The sequence below is a fragment of the Mustela putorius genome, unplaced genomic scaffold (assembly GCF_011764305.1).
Source record: "Mustela putorius furo isolate JIRA1106 unplaced genomic scaffold, ASM1176430v1.1 tig00001075_pilon_pilon_pilon, whole genome shotgun sequence".
Taxonomy (NCBI): Eukaryota; Metazoa; Chordata; class Mammalia; order Carnivora; family Mustelidae; genus Mustela; species Mustela putorius.
In genome coordinates this window covers 1713490-1736840 of record NW_025421560.1, presented here as the reverse complement: position 1 = coordinate 1736840, position 23351 = coordinate 1713490, and the positions used below count along the sequence as shown (strand labels likewise).

General features: G+C 46.5%; 1 protein-coding gene across 8 annotated transcripts in view; it reads left to right on the top strand.

Annotated features, from left to right (window-relative positions):
• SIPA1L2 (signal induced proliferation associated 1 like 2) overlaps positions 1 to 23351 on the top strand; it is a 215926-nt gene that overhangs the window by 105161 nt on the left and 87414 nt on the right. For all 8 annotated transcript variants that reach the window (XM_013047578.2, XM_013047577.2, XM_045087251.1 and 5 more), the window contains 2 exons: positions 4656 to 6398; positions 23212 to 23345. In XM_013047578.2, the coding sequence (XP_012903032.1) occupies positions 4922 to 6398; positions 23212 to 23345 (1611 nt within the window). In that variant the 5' untranslated portion in view covers positions 4656 to 4921. The remainder of the gene's footprint in view (positions 1 to 4655; positions 6399 to 23211; positions 23346 to 23351) is intronic.

Below are 23351 nucleotides of genomic sequence, written 5' to 3'. Positions count from 1 at the left end.
CTGCCTGACAAGCCCCCCCCCCAGCTCCCTCTCTCTCTCTCTCTCTAAGAAAATAAAACGAAACAAGAACAACAAACTTTCTCTTCTGAGTGTTGCATAGTAACAGACAAAGGTAGAAAGTTAGGATTTGTGAGAAAAGTAAATATATGAGAGATGCACATGTGCCAGGTGCCTGTAATGTGGGCATGTTGCCCCAGATCCGCAGCTCTCCATCAGCACCTCTGCAGGACAGATGTGGTTCAATTCAGTGAGGTAGCGGTGTGTGTGCATATGCACGTCTCTGTCTCCCTCTTGTCCAGAGCCCCACCCCCAGGTTCTGGATTATTTCACAGGTCGTTCCAGCTCATGCTTTAGTTTTCATTCCTCCAAGGCTTTGCTTTCTGCATTCCTCTGTGTTTACCTGTGCCATTCCTTCATACTATCTGCCTTCAAAGATGCTGATTTCAATTCTTCCGTGTGAGCTCTATTATTTTTTTAAATTGCATGATCTTAATATTTCTAATTTATCTTATTTGAAAACAATGGCTATAATTGTTTTGAGGTTTTTTTTTTTTTTTCCTACTGTCCTATCTAATGTATTTAGGAATATTTTTAAAAGGAAGGTGCTCTCTATAATACTTTGTATTTAGAAATATTTAGTAGTACTTTTAAAAGGAAGGTGCCATATATTCTGTCAAGAGGGAGATTGACTTTGGGAAGGTATGGCAGCTGGAAAATACTGATTAGAGGATAACTGGCAGGAGGGGGTCTGTTTGCAACTTTATTAATCTAGCTACTGTTACCAGAAATTTTTTAGCTTTGAGTACTTTGAATCGTTAGCCTTTGAATCGTTAGCAGCACACATGAAATATGTTAAGAGTGTGTATTACAGTATTTGAGCAGGGACCTTGCCCAAGAAGCTCTGGTTTTGATATTGGATTCAAGTGCCAGAACTATAATTTCAGTTCATTTATTCATGGACCAGGTAGTCTGCAACATAGTACAAAGTAGTTTGGTCATTGAATTTACACTCTTTGGTCTTTAACCAAAGTACATGTGGTCTCTTAGAACATTTAAAATTGGGGGCACCTGGGTGGCTCAATGGGTTCAACCTCTGCCTTCAGCTCAGGTCATAATCTCAGGGTCCTGGGTGAGCCCCACATCGGGCTCTCTGCTCGGCGGGTAGCCTGCTCCCCCCACCCCCCCCACTCCGCCTCTCTGCCTGCTTGTGGTGTCTGTCTGTTTAATAAATAAATCTTTAAAAAATATTAAAATTGATCTACACTATACAGAAGTCCACTGAATAAACCAAAAAGGGTAATTAATTGGCTCAAGCAATTGAAAAATCCCAGGGGTAGTGTGGGTTTCAGGTCCAGCTGGAGTCATGAGCTCTGACTGGGATTCCTTCTTTCCCTCCTGAGGCTCAGCATCCATGCTTCTGTTCCGACTCTTAACCACGTGGGCAAGGGGAGCTCTCAAGCTCCAGGTCTCTGTTCTACTGCCTGAGCACTGGGGAGAATCAGAGCACAGGGCTGGGGGTGGGCGTGGTGGGGCAGGGGCTCCCTGGCAAGGTTGTCATTGGCCTGGCTGGTTCTTGCGTTCATTCCTGGACCAATCACTGTAGCTGGGAGATGCTGCACTTTCATTGGTCAAACCTGGGTCACATGTTAGGGGGTGGAGTTAGTCCCACATGAATTAAAATCTTTTAGAGGTAAGATTTCCTCAAAGGGATTCAGGAGAAGAAAGGGGTCAGATCCTAGACAGGAGTAATCAGTCGCTGCCTGCTACATCTAATGTTACCACACACCACAAACTTAAAAATCATAATTGAAGAAATACTCTGATTTCTTTGGGGAAGGGTTTTGTATGCTGTGAGTTTGCCCTTGTTTCTGTGCTTTTTGTCAACCGTGATAATAAAATTCAGCGCAGATTCATCTGTTTTTGATTGTTTCTATTACTTATGTTTAAAAATAATAACTTTTTTTGGACAAGTCTTCCATTTCTATGGGTGATCTGTGGAGTAAAGATTTTGTATTTTTAATACTGTCTGTTATAAACAATTATCATGTTGGAGATGTAAGGGATGTGAATGCTCCGAATATTGATTCTCAAATAGAGTGCTGGTAATATTCTGGTTGGTTTTTCCGGAAGAAATTACTCAGTGCATGTGTTGTCCTCGGTAATCTGGCTCGAAGGTTTCCCATCATACACATCTCCTGACAGGTGGCTTAACCTCAGAGCTGCCCCCAGAGTGTGGTGTGGTGAGTGCCTTACCCAGTGGGGAGGTACTGGTTTGCTGCTCAGCTTGAAGAGGGGTGGGGTTGGGCCAGGTGTGGCCGTGGAGGAAAAAGGACTTTCAAAGTCACGGTTAAGATGGCTCATTGCATTTCATCTATACATTGGCCATATTTTTACATAGGGATTCATTCTGTTTCTGCTGTCTTCAGTGATCATCAGTCTAAATTTTCCATTCTTAAAAAAAAAAATTTTTTTTTCCATTCTTGGATCAGTTTTGGGAATTTGTGACTTGGTAGGAAATCATTCGTTTCCTTTGTGTTTTCAAATTTGTTGCTGTACAGTTGCTTGTGGTATAAATTCTTTTATACTTAATGTTTACTTTAATCTCCTATATTTATAGTCATGTCTCCTTTCTCATTTCCAAACTTGTATAATACTATTCTTTCTCTCTTTTCCTTTTTCATGAGTGGGAATGAGTAGATCTTTCCCCTTGCTTTAAAAAAAAATAAAAACTAAATTTTGGATTTGTCCATCCTTTTTCTACCCTGCTTTTCCCTTATTCCATTAGTTTCAACTTTTATCTTTATTCATTCCTTCTTTCTTAATTTCTTTGGGGCATTTTGTTCTAATATCTTAAGGTGGTAAGTACTTAGTTGCTGATTATATTTTTTGAAAATACACAGTTTGATGGTATCAGTGGGCGTGGTTCTTCCTTCTGTAACAGGATACTTACAAATTAGTAGTATCTATCTGAGAACGAATGTTCTCTTAATGCTTGCTGAGAACTCACAGCCATCAGAATTCATTTGTAAGCTTTCAAATTTTGTTGTGTTCTATAAGCAGCAGAATTATCAATAGAATTTATAAATTAAAATTGTTTTCTTTCATATATCAGTTGTTAGCTTTGGTTCCCTGGAAAGGATTCGATAATAGCCTACACTGTAGAGGAAATAACTATAATTCAGAATCATCTGTGGTCCTTTTAAACACAACGATTCCAAGTGACATAGATAAGATCCAGTCATCTCTCTAAGAACCATGCACAGACACTGGTCTGGTGCGTTGAAGCATCTGACTGTGCTTCCCTTCTTTGTTTACCACATCCTAGAATATCATTCTATTTCCTCAGTTATAAAGTTGCCCTGGTAACAGACAGCATCTTATCATGCCCAGACTGAACTTTTCCCAGGAAGGGAGAACCAAGCTGCCATGATAAGAAAATATCAGTTATTCTGAGAAATGACTACGTGTTCATCTAAAAGACATTAAGAACCCATTGGAGGGGCGCCTGGCTGGCTCAGTCCATGGAGCCGGCAATTCTCGATCCTGGGGTCATGAGTTTGAGCCCCATGTTGGCTGCAGAGATTACTCAAAAAAAAAAAAAACCCAGCTTGTCAGAATGTTAATATTTCCTAACCAAATTGCAGTTGTTTTTATGCTTTGTTAAGGGCAGAGGGAAATCAGCTATGTTATACCTTTATTACCATCATTATTTTCAGAAGAATTAGAGTCATTCATTCATTCTTATGCCAACAAGGGGTCAGTTTCCCATAAGTTGTGAAGATACGACATACTTGGAAAATATTTTTGTCTAATTAAAGATAGAATAAATTGAAAAGGTTATTTGTAATTAAAGAAAAAATTTAAACGTCAAGTTTCTACAGACCACAAAGGTAAATTGTGCTTTTATTTTGCCCTGCACATCTGTCAAATTGCTAGTGCCTTGATGAACTAGAAAGTTACACTGTTCAGATTCCAGATTCTTCAAGGCTCCTTCCCACGTTAACGGGGATCTCTGCAAGTTCTTACTTGATTAAGAGACCACATTCTAGAAACTCATTTGCTAGTGCCTGTTATTGACCCTTTTGTTGCTCAAGATTTTGAATTTAAATATTTTGAAAGAAAGTATAATAATCCTCAAAAAAAATAATATGACTATTGTGTTACTCTGTAACTCATTGAAATGTTGCTTATTTCTTGTAAGCCAGGCCATATTAATAGATAATGTTAGTACAAAGATGAAAGGCATGTTATGTTCCTGGCTTAGAGGAACTTGAAGTTAGTAGTGGAGGAGACTGTTCAATAAAGCAGCCAGTAAGAGTATAAGGAGATCTGCCAGCATAAGTGTAGATGTGGGTGCCGTAGGAACACAAAAGAGGCATTCTGCTTAGATGTGGGCTAAGGAAAGGTTTCTTGGAGAGGGTAATGCTTGACTTGGGTATAAATTCTAGCCAGCCAAGTAGAGCGAGAAGGCAGAATGTTCCAGAGAGAAGGAGCAGTATGAACAAGAGACATGAAACATCATGACAATTTGTTGGGGGGGGGGGCAGGTTGGAGGTGGGCAGAAGTTGGAGAAGACAGGTGAGAAACCATAGGTAAGATGTATTGAACTTGAGGTACAAAATTGTTAATGGTTTATTTTGTGTGTTTTAATTCAGGTGAAGGAACTACTCAAGGCCAGATGTTTTAAGAAATGCTCTTGAAAAGGACGGAGGTGTACAGAGTTATTTCAGCAACTGAGAAGCAAGCTGGTTTTGGAGAAACCATACGCTGAGGATGTTGTTTGCTTTTGGTTGAAAAGAGAACGTACAACTATAGAGGAAGCCTTTGTGCGTCTGGATTTAGGATCGCACTGTAAATAGCAATGTAATTAGATTCACCTCAGTCCTGCCGGTGGGCCTTGGAGCTTCTTGGCTCAGCAGACATGAGTGACCCCAGGCAGTCGCAAGAAGAGAAGCACAAGCTTGGCAGAGCCTCTTCGAAGTTCAAGGATCCTCCCAGAATCATGCAGTCTGATGAGTATTTTGCTCGAAAATTTAAAGCCATTAATGGCAACATGGGCCCCCCCACTTCTTTAAATGCCTCAAATTCCGCAGAGAGTGGAGGTCCTGCTAACGGTACCCCAGCTGTGCCCAAGATGGGTGTGAGAGCAAGAGTGTGTGAGTGGCCTCCCAAGAAGGACTGCTCCAAGGAGCTAGCCTGCAAGGCGCTGTGGGAAAGCCGGTCTCAGGCCAGTTACGAAAGCGTCCCGTCCATCACGCACAATGGGCAGAATGACCAGAGCGATGGTCAGCGAGAGGAGCAGCTCGATCTAGACTTTGTGGAGGCGAAGTACACCATTGGAGACATCTTTGTTCACTCTCCTCAAAGAGGACTGCACCCCATAAGACAGAGAAGCAATAGCGATGTCACCATTAGTGACATCGACGCTGAAGACGTCTTAGACCAAAACGCAGTGAACCCCAACACCGGGGCCGCCCTCCACCGAGAGTATGGAAGCACGTCTTCCATTGACCGGCAGGGCTTATCTGGTGAGAACTTCTTCGCAATGCTCAGAGGGTACCGTGTAGATAATTACGACCACAAAGCAATGGCCCCCTTTGGGTTCCCTGAGTTTTTCCCCTGCGATCCTGCAATCTCTCCCAGCCTCCATGCGGCAGCGCAGATTTCTAGAGGAGAATTTGTCCGCATCTCAGGATTAGACTACATGGACAGTGCCCTTCTCATGGGCAGAGACAGGGACAAACCTTTCAAACGGAGGTTGAAGTCAGAATCGGTAGAGACATCCCTCTTCCGGAAGCTGCGGACTGTTAAAAGCGAACACGAAACTTTCAAGTTCACGTGCGATCCAGAAGATGGCCGTCTGGAGCGGGGCGTCCGCCCTTGGAATTGCCAGCGGTGTTTTGCACATTACGATGTCCAGAGCATTTTGTTCAATATCAACGAAGCCATGGCGACGAGAGCCAACATGGGGAAGCGGAAAAACATCACCACCGGAGCCTCAGCGGCATCCCAGACCCAGATGCCAGCAGGCCAGACGGGCAACTGTGAGTCCCCTTTGGGGAGCAAGGAGGACCTCAACTCCAAGGAGAACCTGGATGCTGATGAGGGTGACGGGAAAAGCAACGAGCTCGTCCTGAGCTGCCCGTACTTCCGGAACGAGACCGGCGGGGAAGGCGACAGGAGGATCGCCCTCTCCCGGGCCAGCTCATCGTCATCCAGCTCTGGGGAAGGCTGCTCCTTCGAGTCCTCTCTGAGCTCCCACTGCACCAACGCAGGCGTCTCTGTCCTGGAAGTGCCCAGAGAAAGCCAGCCCGTTCACAGGGAGAAGGTGAAGCGCTACATCATAGAGCACATTGACCTCGGGGCCTACTATTACCGCAAGTTCTTCTACGGGAAAGGTAAGGCAGAGCCTCCGACGTGTGCTGCGTCTCGGGCTGCTTGTGCTGTGCTTCTCTGGGCTGGGCACCTTCACTGGGCGGTCAGGGCCGTTGTCCCCTGGGCTTTCGTGGACCCTCCGTTGCTGCCAGACTAACCCCTTCTTCAGAAATCCTGTTTTTCTGCCCCTGCTGACGTCTCATCCCCGGCGTGGAATCCCTACGTCTCTCTCTTCGCCACTGTAAGAGCAGCGCGGATGTCCGGATTGCCTCTCGATTTACCTCTTCTCCCTGGTTAAATTTCATTCCTCTTTCTCCCTCTGATTAATCTCTCCTGCTGTTACAGTGGATCATTCTGCCAGGAGTCCCACCCCGCCAGGCTTTTCTGTACTTTTTTCCTGCATCTTTGCCTCACCTTTTCACTTCTGTCTTCACAGCTCTTAGTGCCGTGTTGTGTTAGGTCAATCTTTGCCATGAATGTGTGAATTAGCGTGATCGACAAATCGTTTTCCTACCGTTCTTTAGATGGCCTTAAAGTCCGAGGTCCAGATAACCCTTTGGCATTGCGGTCTGAGAAATCCTCTAGTCCTATGCGCGGTACTGGCTACTTTATTTAGATTTTTCAGGCTTAAAGGATGCCTTTCTCAGAAGTCATGCAGTTGAATCCTCAGCCCTTTTAAAGAGTGTCCCTAGTCATTCCAGGGACACGAATCTGCTCTCTTGGGGACTCCTGCAGAGAAGTGGGTCCCACACGCCTGTCAGCCACACAGACTTCGTAAAGACACTCAGAGCAGCCTGTTGCCTTCTTACCAGGTGCAGCTTGTAGCTTAGCCCCTTCCTTGTAGGACTGCATACTTTCCAAGGCTGTCTTTTTTCTGTTTTCCGTGTCACTGGCCACCCTCCTCGCATTCCCAGGTGTCACCTCTCAGAGCACCTTAGGAGGTAGAGGTGGGCCCAGCCAGTCTGGTGAATAAACGGTTCTTTTTTTCTTTTTTTTTTTTTTTAAGATTTTATTTCTTCATTTGCCAGAGAGAGCACAAGCTGGGGGAGATGCAGGGGAGAGGGAGAAGCAGGCTCTCCACCAAGCAGAGAGCCTGACATGGGCTCCATCCCAGGACCTGGGATCATGACCTGAGCCAAAGGCAGATGCTTAACTGACCAAGCCCCCCAGGCGTCCTGAATAAACCTTTCTGCCATGGGTGTGGATTGCTGTGAGCCGTACTTGAATTTAATGCAGTATTGGTTTCTGTCTTCAGAATGTTTGCATGTCACTTTGACTCCATGGTTCTTTTGGGTGATGGCTTGGGTATAACTCAGACCTCAGGAGATTACTCCATCCACTTCTGTCTCTGGAGCCCCAGTAAAACTTCTCTCTATGGACGTCAGGCTCAAAAGAATTTGCTTGCCAGAGAGATTGCAGTTGTCGTTGTTATACTGCAAGTTTTTTCCTCATTTTCTGCATGAATTCAGATTTAACCCATCACCCATAATCCTAATATTATGAAACCATAGAAATGGGTAGAACATTTATAATGCTGGATGCGCAGTTTAGCTAAATCAGCACTCTCATCACAACCGGTCATATATTTGAGTTATGTTTCCCTTTCCATACCAACAGCATGAGGGGACTGAAACAATTCTGCTGGTGGGTCTTGGTCCCCCCGGTGTGTCCCTGTGCTCTCCTCTCAATGCGGCGCCCCCCCCCCCCGCCTCCCCGTGGAGCTCAGAGAAACTTGGATGTCCCTGTGAGTCTGTGCTGGGAAACCACGAGCAGCCCTCGTGATTGTGTTCACGTTGCACGATACTGTTCCGAGATTGTGTCTCGGTGGAGGTCAGTTATGTTTGGAAACAGGCTTCCCGATTAAGATTCCTTTAACTGCTGTGGCTGTCCACACCAACAATAAAATAGTGTCTTGGAATTACTATGCCCTGAAATCCTCTGGCATTTAGTCATTTGGCTGGCTGAGTTTTGCCAGTAGTTTGTGGATTGCCCTGTAAAATACCAGGACATGAAAGTTACATATGTGTGTGTGAATGCGTGCGTGTGTGTTCACGCTGACGCTTCCCACATCTCGACCCTCCTCTGGTGTGCGTGAAGCACGCGTACACAGATGCTCCTGCAGCCAAGGTCACCGCCACTAACGTTCTCAGGGTTTGTTGCTAGAGATGGTTTTGGGTGCTGGATTCTGTTAGTTCTCTTGACTGACTTCTGTAGGTTTTTTTCTGGAACTGTCAACTGTCACTTCCTGGTAGTTGTAAAGAGTGCCTGTGAGTGGTGTATTTCTTCCACTCTGCCTAATTTGCTGCTAAGGATTTTCCAGGGCATGGGCAGTTCCATCCGCAAACTCGTTAACTTTGAATGAGAAATTCAAAATAAAGCCTAGAGAAGAAGTCGAGGGCAAACACCTTGCGGGGGAGTTGTGTGTGGATGCAGACATAAGGGTTGGGAGCACCCTGGGTTGGGCTCACTCTGGTTCTGGGCTTTGTTGTTTTTGGTTTTTTTGGAAAACATTTTTTATTTATGTATTTGATGGAGGTGGGGAGAGAGAAGGAGAGAGAGAGCAGAAGCAGGGGGAGCATCAGGCAGAGGGAGAAGCAGGTTCCCCGCTGAGCAAGGAGCCCTACGTGGGGCTTGGTCCCCAGACCCTGAGATCATGACCTGAGCCGAAGGCAGACGCTTAACCCACGGAGCCCCCCAGGTGCCCCTGGTTCTGGGCTGTGCCGTGGATCTGTGAAGGCGCCAAGCAGGTGAATTCTAGGATCCTCTGCCAAGCCTGAGGAATGAGGGCTTGAGGTGGTGATCCCTGAGCTCACTTTGGCCTCAGGGCTCTGTAGTGCCAGGCTGTGCTGCCACGGCTGCTGGTGGGTCCACGGAGAGGAGAGGACCTGAGCCTGTCCCTCTGCATTCACCCTGCAGCCATGAACTCTGCCTTCTTCCTCCTATTTTTAGCTCTTCCCCGGTAGACCTGTGTGTCTCAGAATGAAACTGGCAGCATCCGCCACTGCCACCACAGCTTGTCCCTCTGCAGAGCCATGAAGGGCTGGAGGCAGGGGCAGCAGCCAGATCCCCAGCAGTCAGTACCCCCTCCCCACCCCCACTGCCGCCACCACCTCTGCCATGGTATGGGAACAGAGACAGGCAGCCGGCTCGTACCCGGCCATCAGCCTCCCGACCCTTATCTGCAAACACACCCCCAGTTACAGGAACATCATGGCACAACCTAAAAACAGAAGCCCTTGGGCCGCCTGACCCAGATCGGGTGTGTTTGTGGGGAGCTTTGTTCTTTTCCCTTTTTCTCTCTTCCCTTCACTCATTTTTTTTTTTTTTCTCTCTGGAAGCAGGCGGTTCAGGGATCTTTTGATATTGCCCAGAATGACTTTTCTTTTTCTCCATGCTCCACCATCCTGTGTGAAATTTCATTTTCAAAAGAAGTAAGTGGCTCCCTATCGCTGGGAGGGCTTGAGCGCTTGGAGCCTGTCTGATGCGGCTGACTACGCACTGGGTGGTTTGCGAGGGATGGCTGTGGATTTCCCCGAGGTGCGCTCCCGTGACACAGGGTGCTGAGTGGTTGGGGAGAACTCCGCAGAGGGATGTGTGCCAGGGGGGTGGTGAGCTGATGGATGTGTGCAGGGCAGTGGTGAGCAGACAGATGTGTGCAGGGGAGTGGCGAGCGGCAGTCAACCCTGTAGCTTCGTCACTTGTGCACACAAATCCATCTGTAGCCTTCCATGAGAGCAGCTTTTGAAGGGAGAGCGGCGGGGGATGGGAGCAAGCATGGGGAATGCCGGAGAAGGTTGTTGTTGCCGGCGATGCTCGTGAAGAACATGGGATGCTGCCTGCCCTGCACCTGTCTCTCTCGTGGAAATCCCAGTGAAGTTGCCGTTTCCAAACTCTTCTGTGAGTTTCCCATTTGTGAAACACAAAGAAGAGATTCTGGTTCTGAGAGTCTGTGGGAGACCCTTGAGCTCCCTTCATGGCACAGTGGCCGACTTCGCCTCCTTCTGGACTCCCGGCTCTGGCCAGCCATGACTTGTCCCCAGGAGGGCCAGAGTGAAGCTGCAGGGCAGCAGCATGCTGTTCCCTGCATGCCCATCAGGGCTTCCTCTATTTAGGAAATTGTGCACCTGCCGTTACTCGGGACTTCTGAAACTGTCCTCTGCCTGCCTTCTGGTCGCATGGACCAGAACAGCCGTAGACAAGAATAGCTCGAGATGGCAGACTGTACCCTTTTAGGGTAAAGAAAGGTCAGAGTAGGGAAGAGGATAAGGTGGGTCTCTTGGATGACGTTGGAGTGGAGCATGGCTAAATCTTGGAACCACTGGAACATTGTTTTATGTGGTTACAGGAACATTTGGGGAAAATCCAAAGATTGGCAACACACATAATCTAGACATTCTTTCAGTCTAGAATTATTACACGGTGTCGAAGTATTATATGATCATTATAGGAAAAGGAAGTAAAGAAGCAAAAGAAATAAAATCACCCCAGTCCCTGAGAGATAATCCCCCTGAACAGTTTCCTCTTTATCCTTGTAGGCTTTTTCTGATGCAAATAAATGCATGTAAATGAGTCCTTCTACTGCTGTGTCTGTGGGACTTGGTTGGAGGATCATTCTTCTGTGTTATTATGTGTAGAGCTGTGTCAGCATTTTACAAGCCATTATCAATTATCATTATATGCCTTGGGTGCATGGGGAGATGCCAGGTATCTGCCAATCGTGATCTGGGCAGAAGCAGTATTCGCTCTATTTCAGAGAAAAACCCATCAGCTTGATAGAAGCGCAGTGATAAAGGGACGCGTCTTTCTTACTCTCTTGGATGTAGTGTACCCACAAAACAACTCCTGTCAAATACTGTGATGCTCATTTTAACCAACAAATCTTTACTTAAAAAAGTAAATGATTATAAAAGATGTTTTAATTTCATAAAGTTTTGAAAGATGATGACAGTTGTCCTTCTCCACTGGAATGTGGATTATGTGTAGAGACTCCCTTCCAAGGGCTAGGGCATGGAGAACAGAAGGTTGCAGGGGAGAAGTCTGGAAAGCACCGCCCCAGCTGGGTCATCAAGGTCAGCATCAGGATGGATAGGTCCTGTGGCTCATTTCTATCCCTGACATGCTGGGAATGGCATTTCTGGGGTCTTTCTCCAAACCCATACCCTCAGTCTGGTGAGGGAACTACATTTCACAGATCCCTGCCCACTGCTCCTCAAAACTCTCAAGGTCATCCAGAACGAGGAAAGTCTGAGAAACTCACAGTCTACAAGAGCCTGTAAGAGCCATGACAAGGAACTGTACTGGGGTGTCCTGGATGGCTTCCGGAAGAGAAAGGACATTGATAAAGCAGAAACCTGAATAAAGGATGGACTTGATCATATCAGTGTCAGTATTGGCTCCTAACGGAATGAACGTACCGAAGAAATGTAAGACCTTAACAACAAAGAAAGTGAGCCAGGAGCCTGAGGGAACTCCACTGTCTTTGCAGCTTTTCTGCAAATCAAAACCAGCTTAAAAAGACTTTGTTTCAAATTTTAAAAAAAATATAAGTCATAATTCTGATGATAGATTTAACAAGAGCATCCTTGATATTACAACAAAAAGAGCTTCCAGGCAGTTCTTTCTGTTTTTTTTTTTTAAAGATTTTATTTATTTATTTGACAGAGAAAAATCACAAGTAGTCAGAGAGGCAGGCAGAGAGAGAGAGGGAAGCAGGCTCCCTGCTGAGCAGAGAGCCCAATGCGGGACTCCATCCCAGGACCCTTTGATCATGACCTGAGCCGAAGGCAGCGGCTTAACCCACTGAGCCACCCAGGCGCCCCTAGGCAGTTCTTAAAAGTAACAAACCTACAGGTTTGTGTTACTTTCTTAAAGTCTGTAGGATTCCTGTGAGCAACAGAGGCCACTGTGTGTTTCCAGGAAAGTGAAATTGACAAAATGTCAGTTTCCCACAGCCCTCTCTATACACATCTGGGGAAGGTCAGGAATAATTTTCTCAAGTTTACCTAGAAGAGCAGGGGAATTGTTAGGCTTTAGAATTTACACTTTTTTTGGTCTTTATTGAAATGCACAGACTTTCCCCTTGAGTTTCCCCTGAAATCTGCATGCTGAGTTCCAGGGGGCTGTTTGGGATGCACTGGGTTCTCTGGGTCCCCAAACTCAGCTGAACTAACCCTGAAGAAAGCTTTATGCTCAACTCATTTTTCCCCCCTTGGGATTTTCTATCACGAATCCAAGCAAAGAAATAAGTATCTTTTAGAAATCCTCTGTAAAGGAGCTGAATTGGTTTGACAGGCAGGTTTTGTAGCATAGATGAAAAGCTTATCTTGGTTTGACCGATTAGTCTCTCTTCTGTCTGGTGCTTTCAGGGTTTCTGGTTCCATCATTCGCCTGTGATTTCCTTTCTTCTGTGTTTCTTATAAAAGGAATATGCCAGAGAGAACTTTGATTTCTCCTTCCCATCCTAGCTTTACGAGACTAGTGGGGTATGCGCAGATTAGAATTCTTTTGGGAAAGATTGGAACTTTCCAGAGAAGAGTTTTTAGCTGCTTCCAGGTGGACTGGGACTCCAGCAAAAGCCATATCCTCCCCACAGTGCAGGGTCCATTTCTTCCCCAAGATGCCAGCCTTAAGCTTTGAAGGCCCCTTGCTTTGTCTGTGCCCATGGGTACCACCTGGGAATGAACTCCTCTATCGGATCTGCAGCACTTCCGAGACTTCTTTCTAGAGACTCTTTTCCCTAAAAATCTTCACGTTCACATTTTTATTAACTACCTTTGGCCAGCTATATGTAAGCTCACCTCTTTCTCCAGTGGTCATTTTTGTCATTAGTATTTTAACAAATGGATGATATTTGTACATACACCAGCTAAATGAACAAGTAGAGAGTAAGGATTGTTCTAGAATGTGTGTAGTAATCTTCCCACCTGTCTCGATACCAAATTACTGTTTGGGGATTGGAGGTTTACCTTTTTGCCAGAGGGGGAAAGTGCCCCTGCGTTCTAATTATGGTTGGAGGCCTGGGAGGGAAGAAGGGGCAGGACCGCGCAAACTAAGGAGAAGAGCCCTGATTGTGTGAAGCCAGCCTCTGGGGTCACGTCCCATCTCAGTTTTAGCAAGTCCCTCAACTCCTTTGTGCCTCAGTTAATCATCTCTAAAGTGGGCTCATAATAAAAACATCTCCTTGGAAGGGATTCGAACCAGAACGTGTCACAAAGCATGCTTCCTCCTCCCCCACGTGCTTCTTAAATAGATGTGTAGTCTTTTCCCTCTAGAAAGAAACCATTGTCCACACCATGGGTACAGACTTTAAAGGGGCAGTACTTTATTTTAATGGTTAAAAGATAAAAAGGGGAAAACTAGAGAGAACCATGTGGCAGGGGTGGGGGGGGGGGCATGGCGTCTGGTGAAGTCTGCCCCCCCATTCCAAACCCATTCACTTAAATTTCACAAATGCGACTGTTGTGGGCAGGCGTGTACCTTTACATATCAAATGGACCCCATTGCTGTGTAATGCATGGCTGCATTTGCTCTGAATTTCATGCCTGGTGGCTTCTTTTCCCTCCCACTTCTGGTGGTATACAGTCACTGAAGAAAATTAATAGGGAGCTGGACACTGTTAAATTCATATGGGTGAACTGCGGACCGCCTAACAACAGGGCTATTCTGGGACCCACAGTCCTCCTGGAGCGGACATAATCGACTCCGCTCTTCACCTCTCTGCCCGGCTAGCATGGCCTCTGCGAACAGAGCTCCCATTGAGGTCCAGCCAGCTCAGGGAGGGGAGGAGCTGCCCAGCTGCACGGGACACTCAGCCCTGTGGATTATCGTGGTATACTTTCCATGAGGCCGGCGGCAGTGGGAAACTCTGCAGCAGCAGGGAGGTCACGGCTCCCGCCCTTTGCTGAGTTTTAGGAACTTGGAGAGGACCTCGTGCCCTTTCCTCCTGTGGTCACATTGGCCTCAGAGTCTTTTTCAGTTATCCAGGAAGAAGAACTTACTTTCTGCTCATTTCCCTAGGAGTAGAGGGATTGATACTGTTACAGTTCTGTGCCTAGCTGGGGGAAATTCCTTGCATCTTGCTTTCGGTCCAGAAAATTGCAAGTTCAAAGGCTTTGCAACATAAGGTCTCAGAGCACCTGGAAACTTAGTAAAATCTACCTACCTTGTATTTGTTCCAAGATTTCTTTCACTCTTTGCTCCACTTAAATAAAATGAAAAAAGTGAGCTACCTGCCCCTTTCCCACCTTTTATGCAGTGAATTGTTTCTTGCTTCTCCTGTGTTCTCCTCCTTCCCTCTCCTGTAGCAAATAACACTCAAAATCAAAGGAAGCCTTTGACAGCTGCCTTTTTTCTCCAGTGTTTCCCTTTTTCTTCAAGGTTTTCCTAAAACGAGATTCTACTTATGTTCAGGACAGATTTGTTGGCTCATCTGTAAACTGTGTTCATTTCACCCCACACGCATAATTGATTTCCGGTATTCAGACTTTCCATGACTCTCACCCTTTGCACGAGTGAGTCCGAGAAATAGTCTACCTAGCATGTGTTTCCTCCCTTGTCACCCCTGACTGTGACCTCAAGCAAGTCATCTAGCCCCTCAGCTTCAGGAATATTATTTGGAAGATGGGGATACCTCCTCGAAAGTAGAGAGGAGAAAATGAGTTCATTTATGTCAGGTGTATTAAATCTTGTTATTTTCACTATAATGCCTCAGGTTTTCAAGCTTACCTAATACTTTGGTTACATTTTGATCAAAGGAGCCTTCATGTAGCAAAATGCATTCTTTTCTGCATCATGGTAAATTCAGTCATTTAATCCCTGATACATGAGCAGGGAGTTTGAGATTTCTTGAAGTTATCTAATCAGTCTTCATACTATTATCTGAGCAAGCAGACCCCATTGTTCTGTTCACACTTCCCTCCCTCCCTCCCTCCATCCATCGCCCCTTGTTGACTTTTTCTCTGGAAGTCTCGGAGAGCTCGGAACAGGGGAGCTAATCTAAGATGCAGACACACAGTTGTTTGCAGGGAAAGGTAAGAGAAGATACATCATAGGTGGGCATATAGACAGCAGGCCCCTCTAGCCATGGATGTAACCCAGGTAGGCTGTGAGCCAGCAGTTAAGGGATCAGCTTGCTGTTGAAAAAACGAAGAAATGTTAAACTCCATTTTGTGGGAAAAGAGCAAGGAAGCTTTTGCTGTGCACGGGTAACGGAATGAAGGGCGGCAGGGCCCAGATGCACGGCCTCTCGTGGCTTTGGAGGACTTGTTAATGGTGCCGCGGGCCATGCAGGCCTAATCCCCATGAAATTGTAAGACTGAGTTGTGGGTGCTGCTTTTATGTACCTGACCTTAGGAGGCCCCACAGAGTTGGGATCCTCACCTGGTCAATGCATTAGTGACCCAGCTGATCAGTGCCCCTTCCAAGACACTGCAGTACCTGGAAGCAGTCTTTGGGCCGGGGTCACAGGGGGCCCCTGCCACTCCCCCCTTTTTTTTAGCTCTCCTGAGTTAGAGTTCTTTTCCCTTTACTGACTAGCCAAAGCACCCTACAAGAGATAAATGCCCTGAATCTTGTTTCCTACACTGCAGTCTTGTTAACCAAATTTTTTTGATCTTGCCCTGTTATATTTGCATAATAGATGGATTTTCATTCAGCTTTTCCAGTCTTTCCCCAGCTTCCAAGGAAGGATTTTATTCGACGCACTCTTAAAGCAATTTTATGGAAATCATGTGCTTGGGATAAGGACAGGCTCCTGTGGGTGAGGGGGACTCATTCCTTGTCCTCTGCACACAGCTGGGAAGGCTCCCGTGGGGCAGATGAGGGCGCTGAGCGATCCCAGAGGGGCGGGGCACAGGGTGTCACTTGAGAGGGTTGACTTGGCTTCCTCCGGGAGACTCTGAGGTCTACCCTGTTCTTCCTGGTACATGGAAGCTGTGCTGTGAAGCAGAAGACTGTGATTTCTTTCAAGACACGTCCAGGTCGCCGGCTCTATTCCCCGGCTAACGGGAAGCATGAAAAGACCCCTTAGATAAGAACAGCTTGGGGGCCTGGAGCTGGCATATCCAATGCACATGGTGATTGTAAGTGGCAGGGACGTCCTCTCTCGGCTTGCATTCAGAGAGTTTGTCTGAGTAAAATGGGGAGGGAAAAATGGAAAACGAGTTTGGGGAGGCAGAAAAGAGATAAAAGGTCCTTTGGCTAATGTGCCTGCCATCTTCATGAAAAAGGGAATATGCAAATTTTGGATTCTCCAATTCAAAAGCAAAAAGCAAAAACAAAACAAAAAATAGGATAGTTCATGATAGAAATCATTCAGTAAAATCTGTGCCACCGCATTCTTTAAATGACTACCTTGAATGGGATATAGCCCCTCCAGGTGAGTAGAGATCGGCATTTTGAGATTCGAAGTGTGAATCATCTTCACGCTGACCCTGGAACTTTGTAGGACTGTCGGGCTCCAAGTCAAAACACACCATGGTGCTGTTTGTTTTATGTGCAGTCCTTTTTTGTCTGTGGTGTATGTCTTTGTTGATAATATTCATGTGTTCAGTTATAAGGCCTCTCTGAGGTTAAGGATGATAAGTGTGATGCACATATGGGGGTCGGGGGGACAGGGAACTGGCCCTGAGCTTAAGAAGGGTTATGTAATTCACCCAAGGTTCAACAGCTGCTAAGTTAGCACAGCCCAGATTCAGAGACCAGCAACCAGGCTTATTAGAATTGTAGGTATTTAAGAGTACATGAGTTTGGGACTCCTACTTCAGCGTGACAAATTGGAGACACATGTTATCGCTCCCTCTTCCAAAACACCACTAAAAATGATAGTGAAGGAATAACAAAGGGAATAAAGCCACAAAGGAAAAAAAGAAATAGAGAGAAGCAGCAGTAGACAAGATACGCCAAAGCCGACGGAAGAGCCAGACCAGTTTTGCAGATGGGAAAATGGCACCCCTCCAGCCCTGGGTGTGTGTGCGTGCACGCACGTGTGTGTGTGTTGGCAGGGACAGACCATCAGGAAGCCATTCCACACCCTGCAGAACCAGGTACCTCAGGAAAAGAGCTGGTAGTGGGGGCGAGTGCAGGAGACCAGTTCAATATGTTTAAAAAGCTGGGTTTTCTGTTCTCTCCCTTGTAGTCCATTTACTACTCAGCCCTACCCAGGGGGGAAACTGAAGATTCATTCTGGAGAAATTGAACGTCTGCACGGCTAAGGGCAGGACTAAGGCACTTCACTGGAGAGTAGGGATTAAGTGAAAGTCAAGCCAGTGAGAAGTCCACCCCACGCCCGTCTCTGGGCTAAATGCATCCAGGCAGGAGAATGGGAAACCCTTCCCCGGAGCCGTGGACAGGTTCAAGAGCCAGAGACCTCTCTCCTGATAGCTGGGGCTCCCTGACACGACAGTCGCCACCTGATTAGTGTAATACGAAATGGATGGTAAAGCAAGATCGGTCCCTATAGATGAACAGAGGCATTTCATAATGATAAAAGGGTCAGTTCTGAGCACCAAAATCAGAGCTTCAGAATATGTAGGCGGGGAAACACACACACACACAAAACCTGGTCAAACAAAATGGAAAATAATCCAATCTCCGATCCGAATTATCCGTATGCTAGAAACATACAAACAGAAATAGGATATTTTTGAAAAATACTATTTCCATTATCCTAAAATATCAGGGACCTTGGACTAAATTCAAAGAAAGCCATGAATGAATGACAGAGAACTACAAAACATCACCAAAACCAAGGACAGCCCTTAGTAAGTAGAGGGGACACATTGTGATTGTGGGTTAGAGTACTCTGTATGTAAAAGAATTCGAGGAGTTGTTTTGTGGGAACAGAATTAAGAGTGAGGAAAGGTGGAGCAGAGCGAGGAGAACGGCTTTGAAGAACTATGTCCTATGGATATGTTAAAGTAGGGTAGACGGGCTCTGTGCCTTGTGCTTTGACTGCGTCCGTGGATTCCAGATTGTTGGTTCTCAAGTGGATATTAGTGGGGTTTCTTTGGTACTTCGTGCTTCGTCCTACCACAGAACTTGGAATGCACAACTCTCATCTGTTTCCAATAGCATTAGCCCCACAGGACTAAAATTTTGTGAGGCAGGCACCGTGTCCGGCTCGACGTGGTATCCCTCTTATGTATCAGTGTATGGCACATGGCTGAGATCTAGCCCCTGCTGGACATTTGAATGAATGAATTCAGATGCACGCAGTGTGTGTGGTGGGCTGAGTGTAGGCCCCCAGAGATATCCAGGCTCCAATCGCTGGAAGCTGTGTATATTACCTTATCAGGCAAATACAGCCTTCCAGATGTGATAAAGTGGAGGATCTTGGGACGAGCAGACCATGCTGGGTTCTCCGGGTGCAACCTGAGTGCCATCCCAAGTGTCTGTGTGGGACGTAGACAGGGAGGGTCCTGACAGGGAATGCCTTACGGGCACTGAAGCAGGTGTGGGTCTGAAGAGAGGAGAAGGGAACCCAAGATCCAGGGAAGTCAAGAAATACAGCCCTAGAAGCTGGAAGAGGCAAGGGAACGGATTGCTCTCTAGGGCTTCCTGAGGAAATGCAGTCCAGATGCCATTTTGATTGTGGCCCATTGGCACAGACTGTGGACTTCTGACCTCCAGAGCTGTGAGACCGTAAATGAGTGTTTCGAATCCCCAAACTTGTGGCAGTTTGTTACAGCAGCACTAGGACTGTTCTAATAGGTGTTTCGGTGCTCAGTTTTATAAATATTTCAAGAAACCATATCACCCCTTTCATGGAGGCAGCACCTGCTACATTTCTGGTCCCAGGACATTGCACACTGCCTTTTCCACTCGCGAGTGTGCAAGGAGCTGCCTCCTTGTTTTTATTTTGATGCTCTTGGTTGAGGTTCAGGAAAACCATTCCTTTTGTGCAGTACCCGGGGAGCCTACTTGAGTTCCTTAATTCAAGTACAATTTGTTAAGCCCTTATAATTTATTAGGTCCTATCAAATCAGGCCCTGAGGATATAAAAGTTAAAGGATTCCACCTCATCTGGAGGTGAGGCAGATAGTGTCAGTGGAAGCAATGTCTGTGTGGAGCCTAGAAGGATGTGTTAGAACGTCAAGCTCAGAAGAGCAAGGGACATGCCAGGTGGGGGCCAATGTGTGAGTTAGGGGAGTTTGGGGAGAGGAGTGTGCAGAGATTTTGGGGTGATGTCACTGAGGAACTTCCAGGAGAAGATGGGTGGGTGGATGGAAGGACAGACAGACAAACGTTCAGATAGATTGGAAGACAAGAGTCTGAATAGACAGCCATGGGCTGATGGCGGAGCCTTGGGACACATCCAGGTTATGAGGGGAGGCCAGAGGGGCAGCCCCAAAGCAGATGCCAAAGGAGAACCCTGAGGTGGCTCACTGGGAAAAGACACTCCCGGAAGTCGACAGTGCCCTGCATGGCAGACAGGCCTGCCAAACCAGAGTCAGAGTGTGGGGTGGAGGTCGGATAAGGAAATGGGGGAACCAGTAGTGGAGGGGCAGCTGTTCTCCTCACCGAGGGGCAGCGGGGGTGGAGGGATGGTCCACGGGGCTGGGGGCAGTGCTCATGGCTCCTGTCTTGCCAGAGACCCATCTACTTGCCAGGCCCACTGGGTCTTTCTCTCGTTGACCTTTTCTTCCTCAATTTTTTTTTAAAAATGAAGGTACACTTCACCTATAGTGAGATTCCCCCTTTTTAAAGTGTCAAGTTCTAAGAGTTCTGACAGATGAACACGGTGTGTAACCACTAGCACCGTCAAGATGCGGGGTAGCTCCCTCAGCATGGAAAATTCCCATGTGTTCCCCTGTGACCAGCCCCAGCTGCCCCCGGTCCGCTGTGCGTGCAGCACGTGCTGATGCGGGGAGAGCACACACTTGTTTGAGCACGTCACGTGTTCAGATTAGCAATTCGAGGGGCACCTGGGTGGCTCAGTGGGTTAAGCCTCTGCCTTCGGCTCAGGTCATGATCTCAGGGTCCTGGGATCAAGACCCGAGTCAGGCTCTCTGCTCAGCGGGGAGCCTGCTTCCCCCTCTCTCTGCCTGCCTCTCTGCCTACTTGTGATCTCTCTGTCAAATAAATAAATAAAATCTTAAAAACAATAAATTAGGGATGCCTGGGTGACTCAGTTAGTTGGACGACTGCCTTCGACTCAGGTCATGATCCCGGAATCCCGGGATCGAGTCCCGCATCAGGCTCCCAGCTCCATGGGGAGTCTGCTTCTCCCTCTGCCCTTCTCCTCGCTCATGCTCTCTCTCACTGTCTCTCTCTCAAATAAATAAATAAAATCTAAAAAAAAAAAAAAAAAATTAGCAATTCAATGCCCTGAATCTGGACTCTCTGTTTCACCACAAGAAAGCGTTTTGTTGACTTGGTCACTGTTTTCCTCCCTAAAATAATTTGAGGCTCATTGCATTCATGTCAGTAGAAGTCATCAGACGCCTACCAGAGAATTGATTTAGCATTATTGCAGGTAACTTGTCCAGATGGGGTCTGAGGAGGAAGCTTTTGCCTGTGGAAGACTGGTTGTGCTTTTGTGAACTTGCTGAATGTTTTTCTTAATGCATCGGCCTTAGGAGAAAAGAGATAAAGAGGAAAGTTCTTGTCAGGACAGATTGTAACTAAGGAAATTCTGAACTGATTTAAGTTTTAAGATGTATTTTCCACAGGATCTGGTATAATGCTGTGGGTCTAATAGTCACTAACACCAACTTTAATAAAATGATAATCTGCCTAGTAGTCTAAAGTAGACAACTTATAGTCTCTGTTTTCATTGAATTTTTAAAAAAATTTTATTTATTTATTTGACAGAGAGAGCTCACAAGTAGGCCGGGAGGCAGGCAGAGAGAGAGGAAGACAGAGAGAGAGGGAGGAAGCAGGCTCCCTGCTGAGCAGAGAGCCTGATGCGGGACTCGATCCCAAGACCCCGGGACCATGACCTGAGCCGAAGGCAGAGGCTCAACCCACTGAGCCACCCAGGTGCCCTTCATTGATTATTTTTAAGCTGTTGATTAAAATCCAAATAACAGCTTCTGGGCCAGCTTTCCTCAACCTGCAACATTTTCTACGATGTGTGCTTGGTTTCACTAGAGTTGTTCTTGTCTGTATCAGTTAACCTGGCTGTTAATTAGCATGTAATTTACCCAGGGGACGAGTTACCCATCCAAAACCAAGACTTGTTTCCTACCCTGTAAGCTCAGGACTATAGTAAGTCAGTCATTCACCCATCAGCCCCTAAAATAGTGCACCTGCTACTTGTAGTCTCAACTGTAAAGAGAAGCAATGACAGTATTAATCTCATTTGGTCACAAGAGTTAAGAAGTAAATTATTGGAAAGTAAAGAAGAGAAGGAGTAAATGGCTTTTTGAGATCTAGCGAATAGTTACCATTGGCTTTGGGTAATGTTTGTCCTGGCTGATGGCAGATCCTGTTTTCACCCTGATTTCTTCTTTCTAAATAACATTTGTTATTCCTTCCAGAATAATGTGGCCAGAATTAATATGGTGGAAAATATTAGCATAACCAAAGCATTTCAGAGTGCCTGCAGTTTTCTTCAAGCTTATAAATATCTGATTCATTTTATTTCTTTTTAACTAAAAATGAAGAGTTGGGAAAGATGGACCCAGACCTTTTAAGGTGACAGTCAAAGGGGATGAGTCTGGTTCTGCATAGAAGGTGAAAAAAGCTCATTTTTATGAGTATATACCTTCAGGACCTGACCTGGTAGGAGTTCATTAAGAAATAAACGAATGCCCCTTGGGAGGTTGGATTTCCCACCTGCTCCGCGTGGATCGTTGATACGAAGGGGCTGCTAAAAATAGGTAAGCTGCGTGAATAAGCACTGGGGCCATTGACCCCTCTATTTTGTGTGTGTTCACAGCACATCTGAGTGTTAAGTTTGGGTCCTTTCAGAAGACGACACTTAAAGTTTGGTTGGAGGAGAGCGTTTTGACTTCTTTCAGCAGACGGAGGAGCTTTGGGTCCCACAGTCCAGAAGGGATTGCTCCCAAAGCAGTAAGCTTCCTGTCATTGGCAGAGTTCAGGCTCGCCTATTAGCTTCATGAACGGGAATTTGTCCTGGGTTGTGACCCTGCTGCAAAACGGTGTTGTTGAATGTGTAATGAGACTCCTGACCGTCCCTCAGAGCCGTGTGCTCAGGGATTCCTGTGCTAGATGGACGAGAGGGCCCCCAAAACCTCTTCCTGCAGTGAGACCGCGTGGGTTGGAGCCTTGCAGGGCCAGCGATTTAATGTGAAATTCATGATTAGCTGAGAACAGAGTAAACCAAGTTACAGAATCAGTAGATACAGTTCGACCTCAGCAACTAATGACCTTTTCTGTCTGTTGTAAAATTTTGTGTTAGATGGCTAGGTACATTAGTGACGTCATGATGAAGGAGTGAGCTTTACCTGGCTAGTCCGAGTGCCCACATTCGGTCAGAGAAGGTGACCTTCCCAGCTGGAGGGAAGCCATTCAGTAACGGTCTTTAAGGAGCTAGGTTTTTCTCTTGACAGTTTTTGGGAATGGCAGCACATTCTTTCCGGGGATGCTCTTTAGTGATGCGGGGACAGCAAGGGCAGGTAGGGATGGGGTGGGGGGCAGGGGCAAAAGAGCTCTTCCAGCTCATAAGCTGTGGATGAGCAGAATGAGAGTAACGGAAGATGAGATGTGTAAGTACATCCGATTTGGAAACAAAACACTTTGACCAAACACAGTTGGGGAATTGTGTACCCAGACCCACGTGGTATTTTTTTCAGAGATGGGACAAGACGCCAAAAGACACCCATCCGGTCCTTTGTTCCTTTCTTTTGATGCCACCACTGTCTCCTGTTACAGAGCACCAGAACTACTTTGGAATAGATGAAAACCTTGGCCCGGTGGCTGTCAGCATCCGGAGGGAGAAGGTAGAAGACGCCAAGGAGAAAGAGGGGTCCCAGTTCAACTACCGGGTGGCCTTCAGGACAAGTGAGGTAATG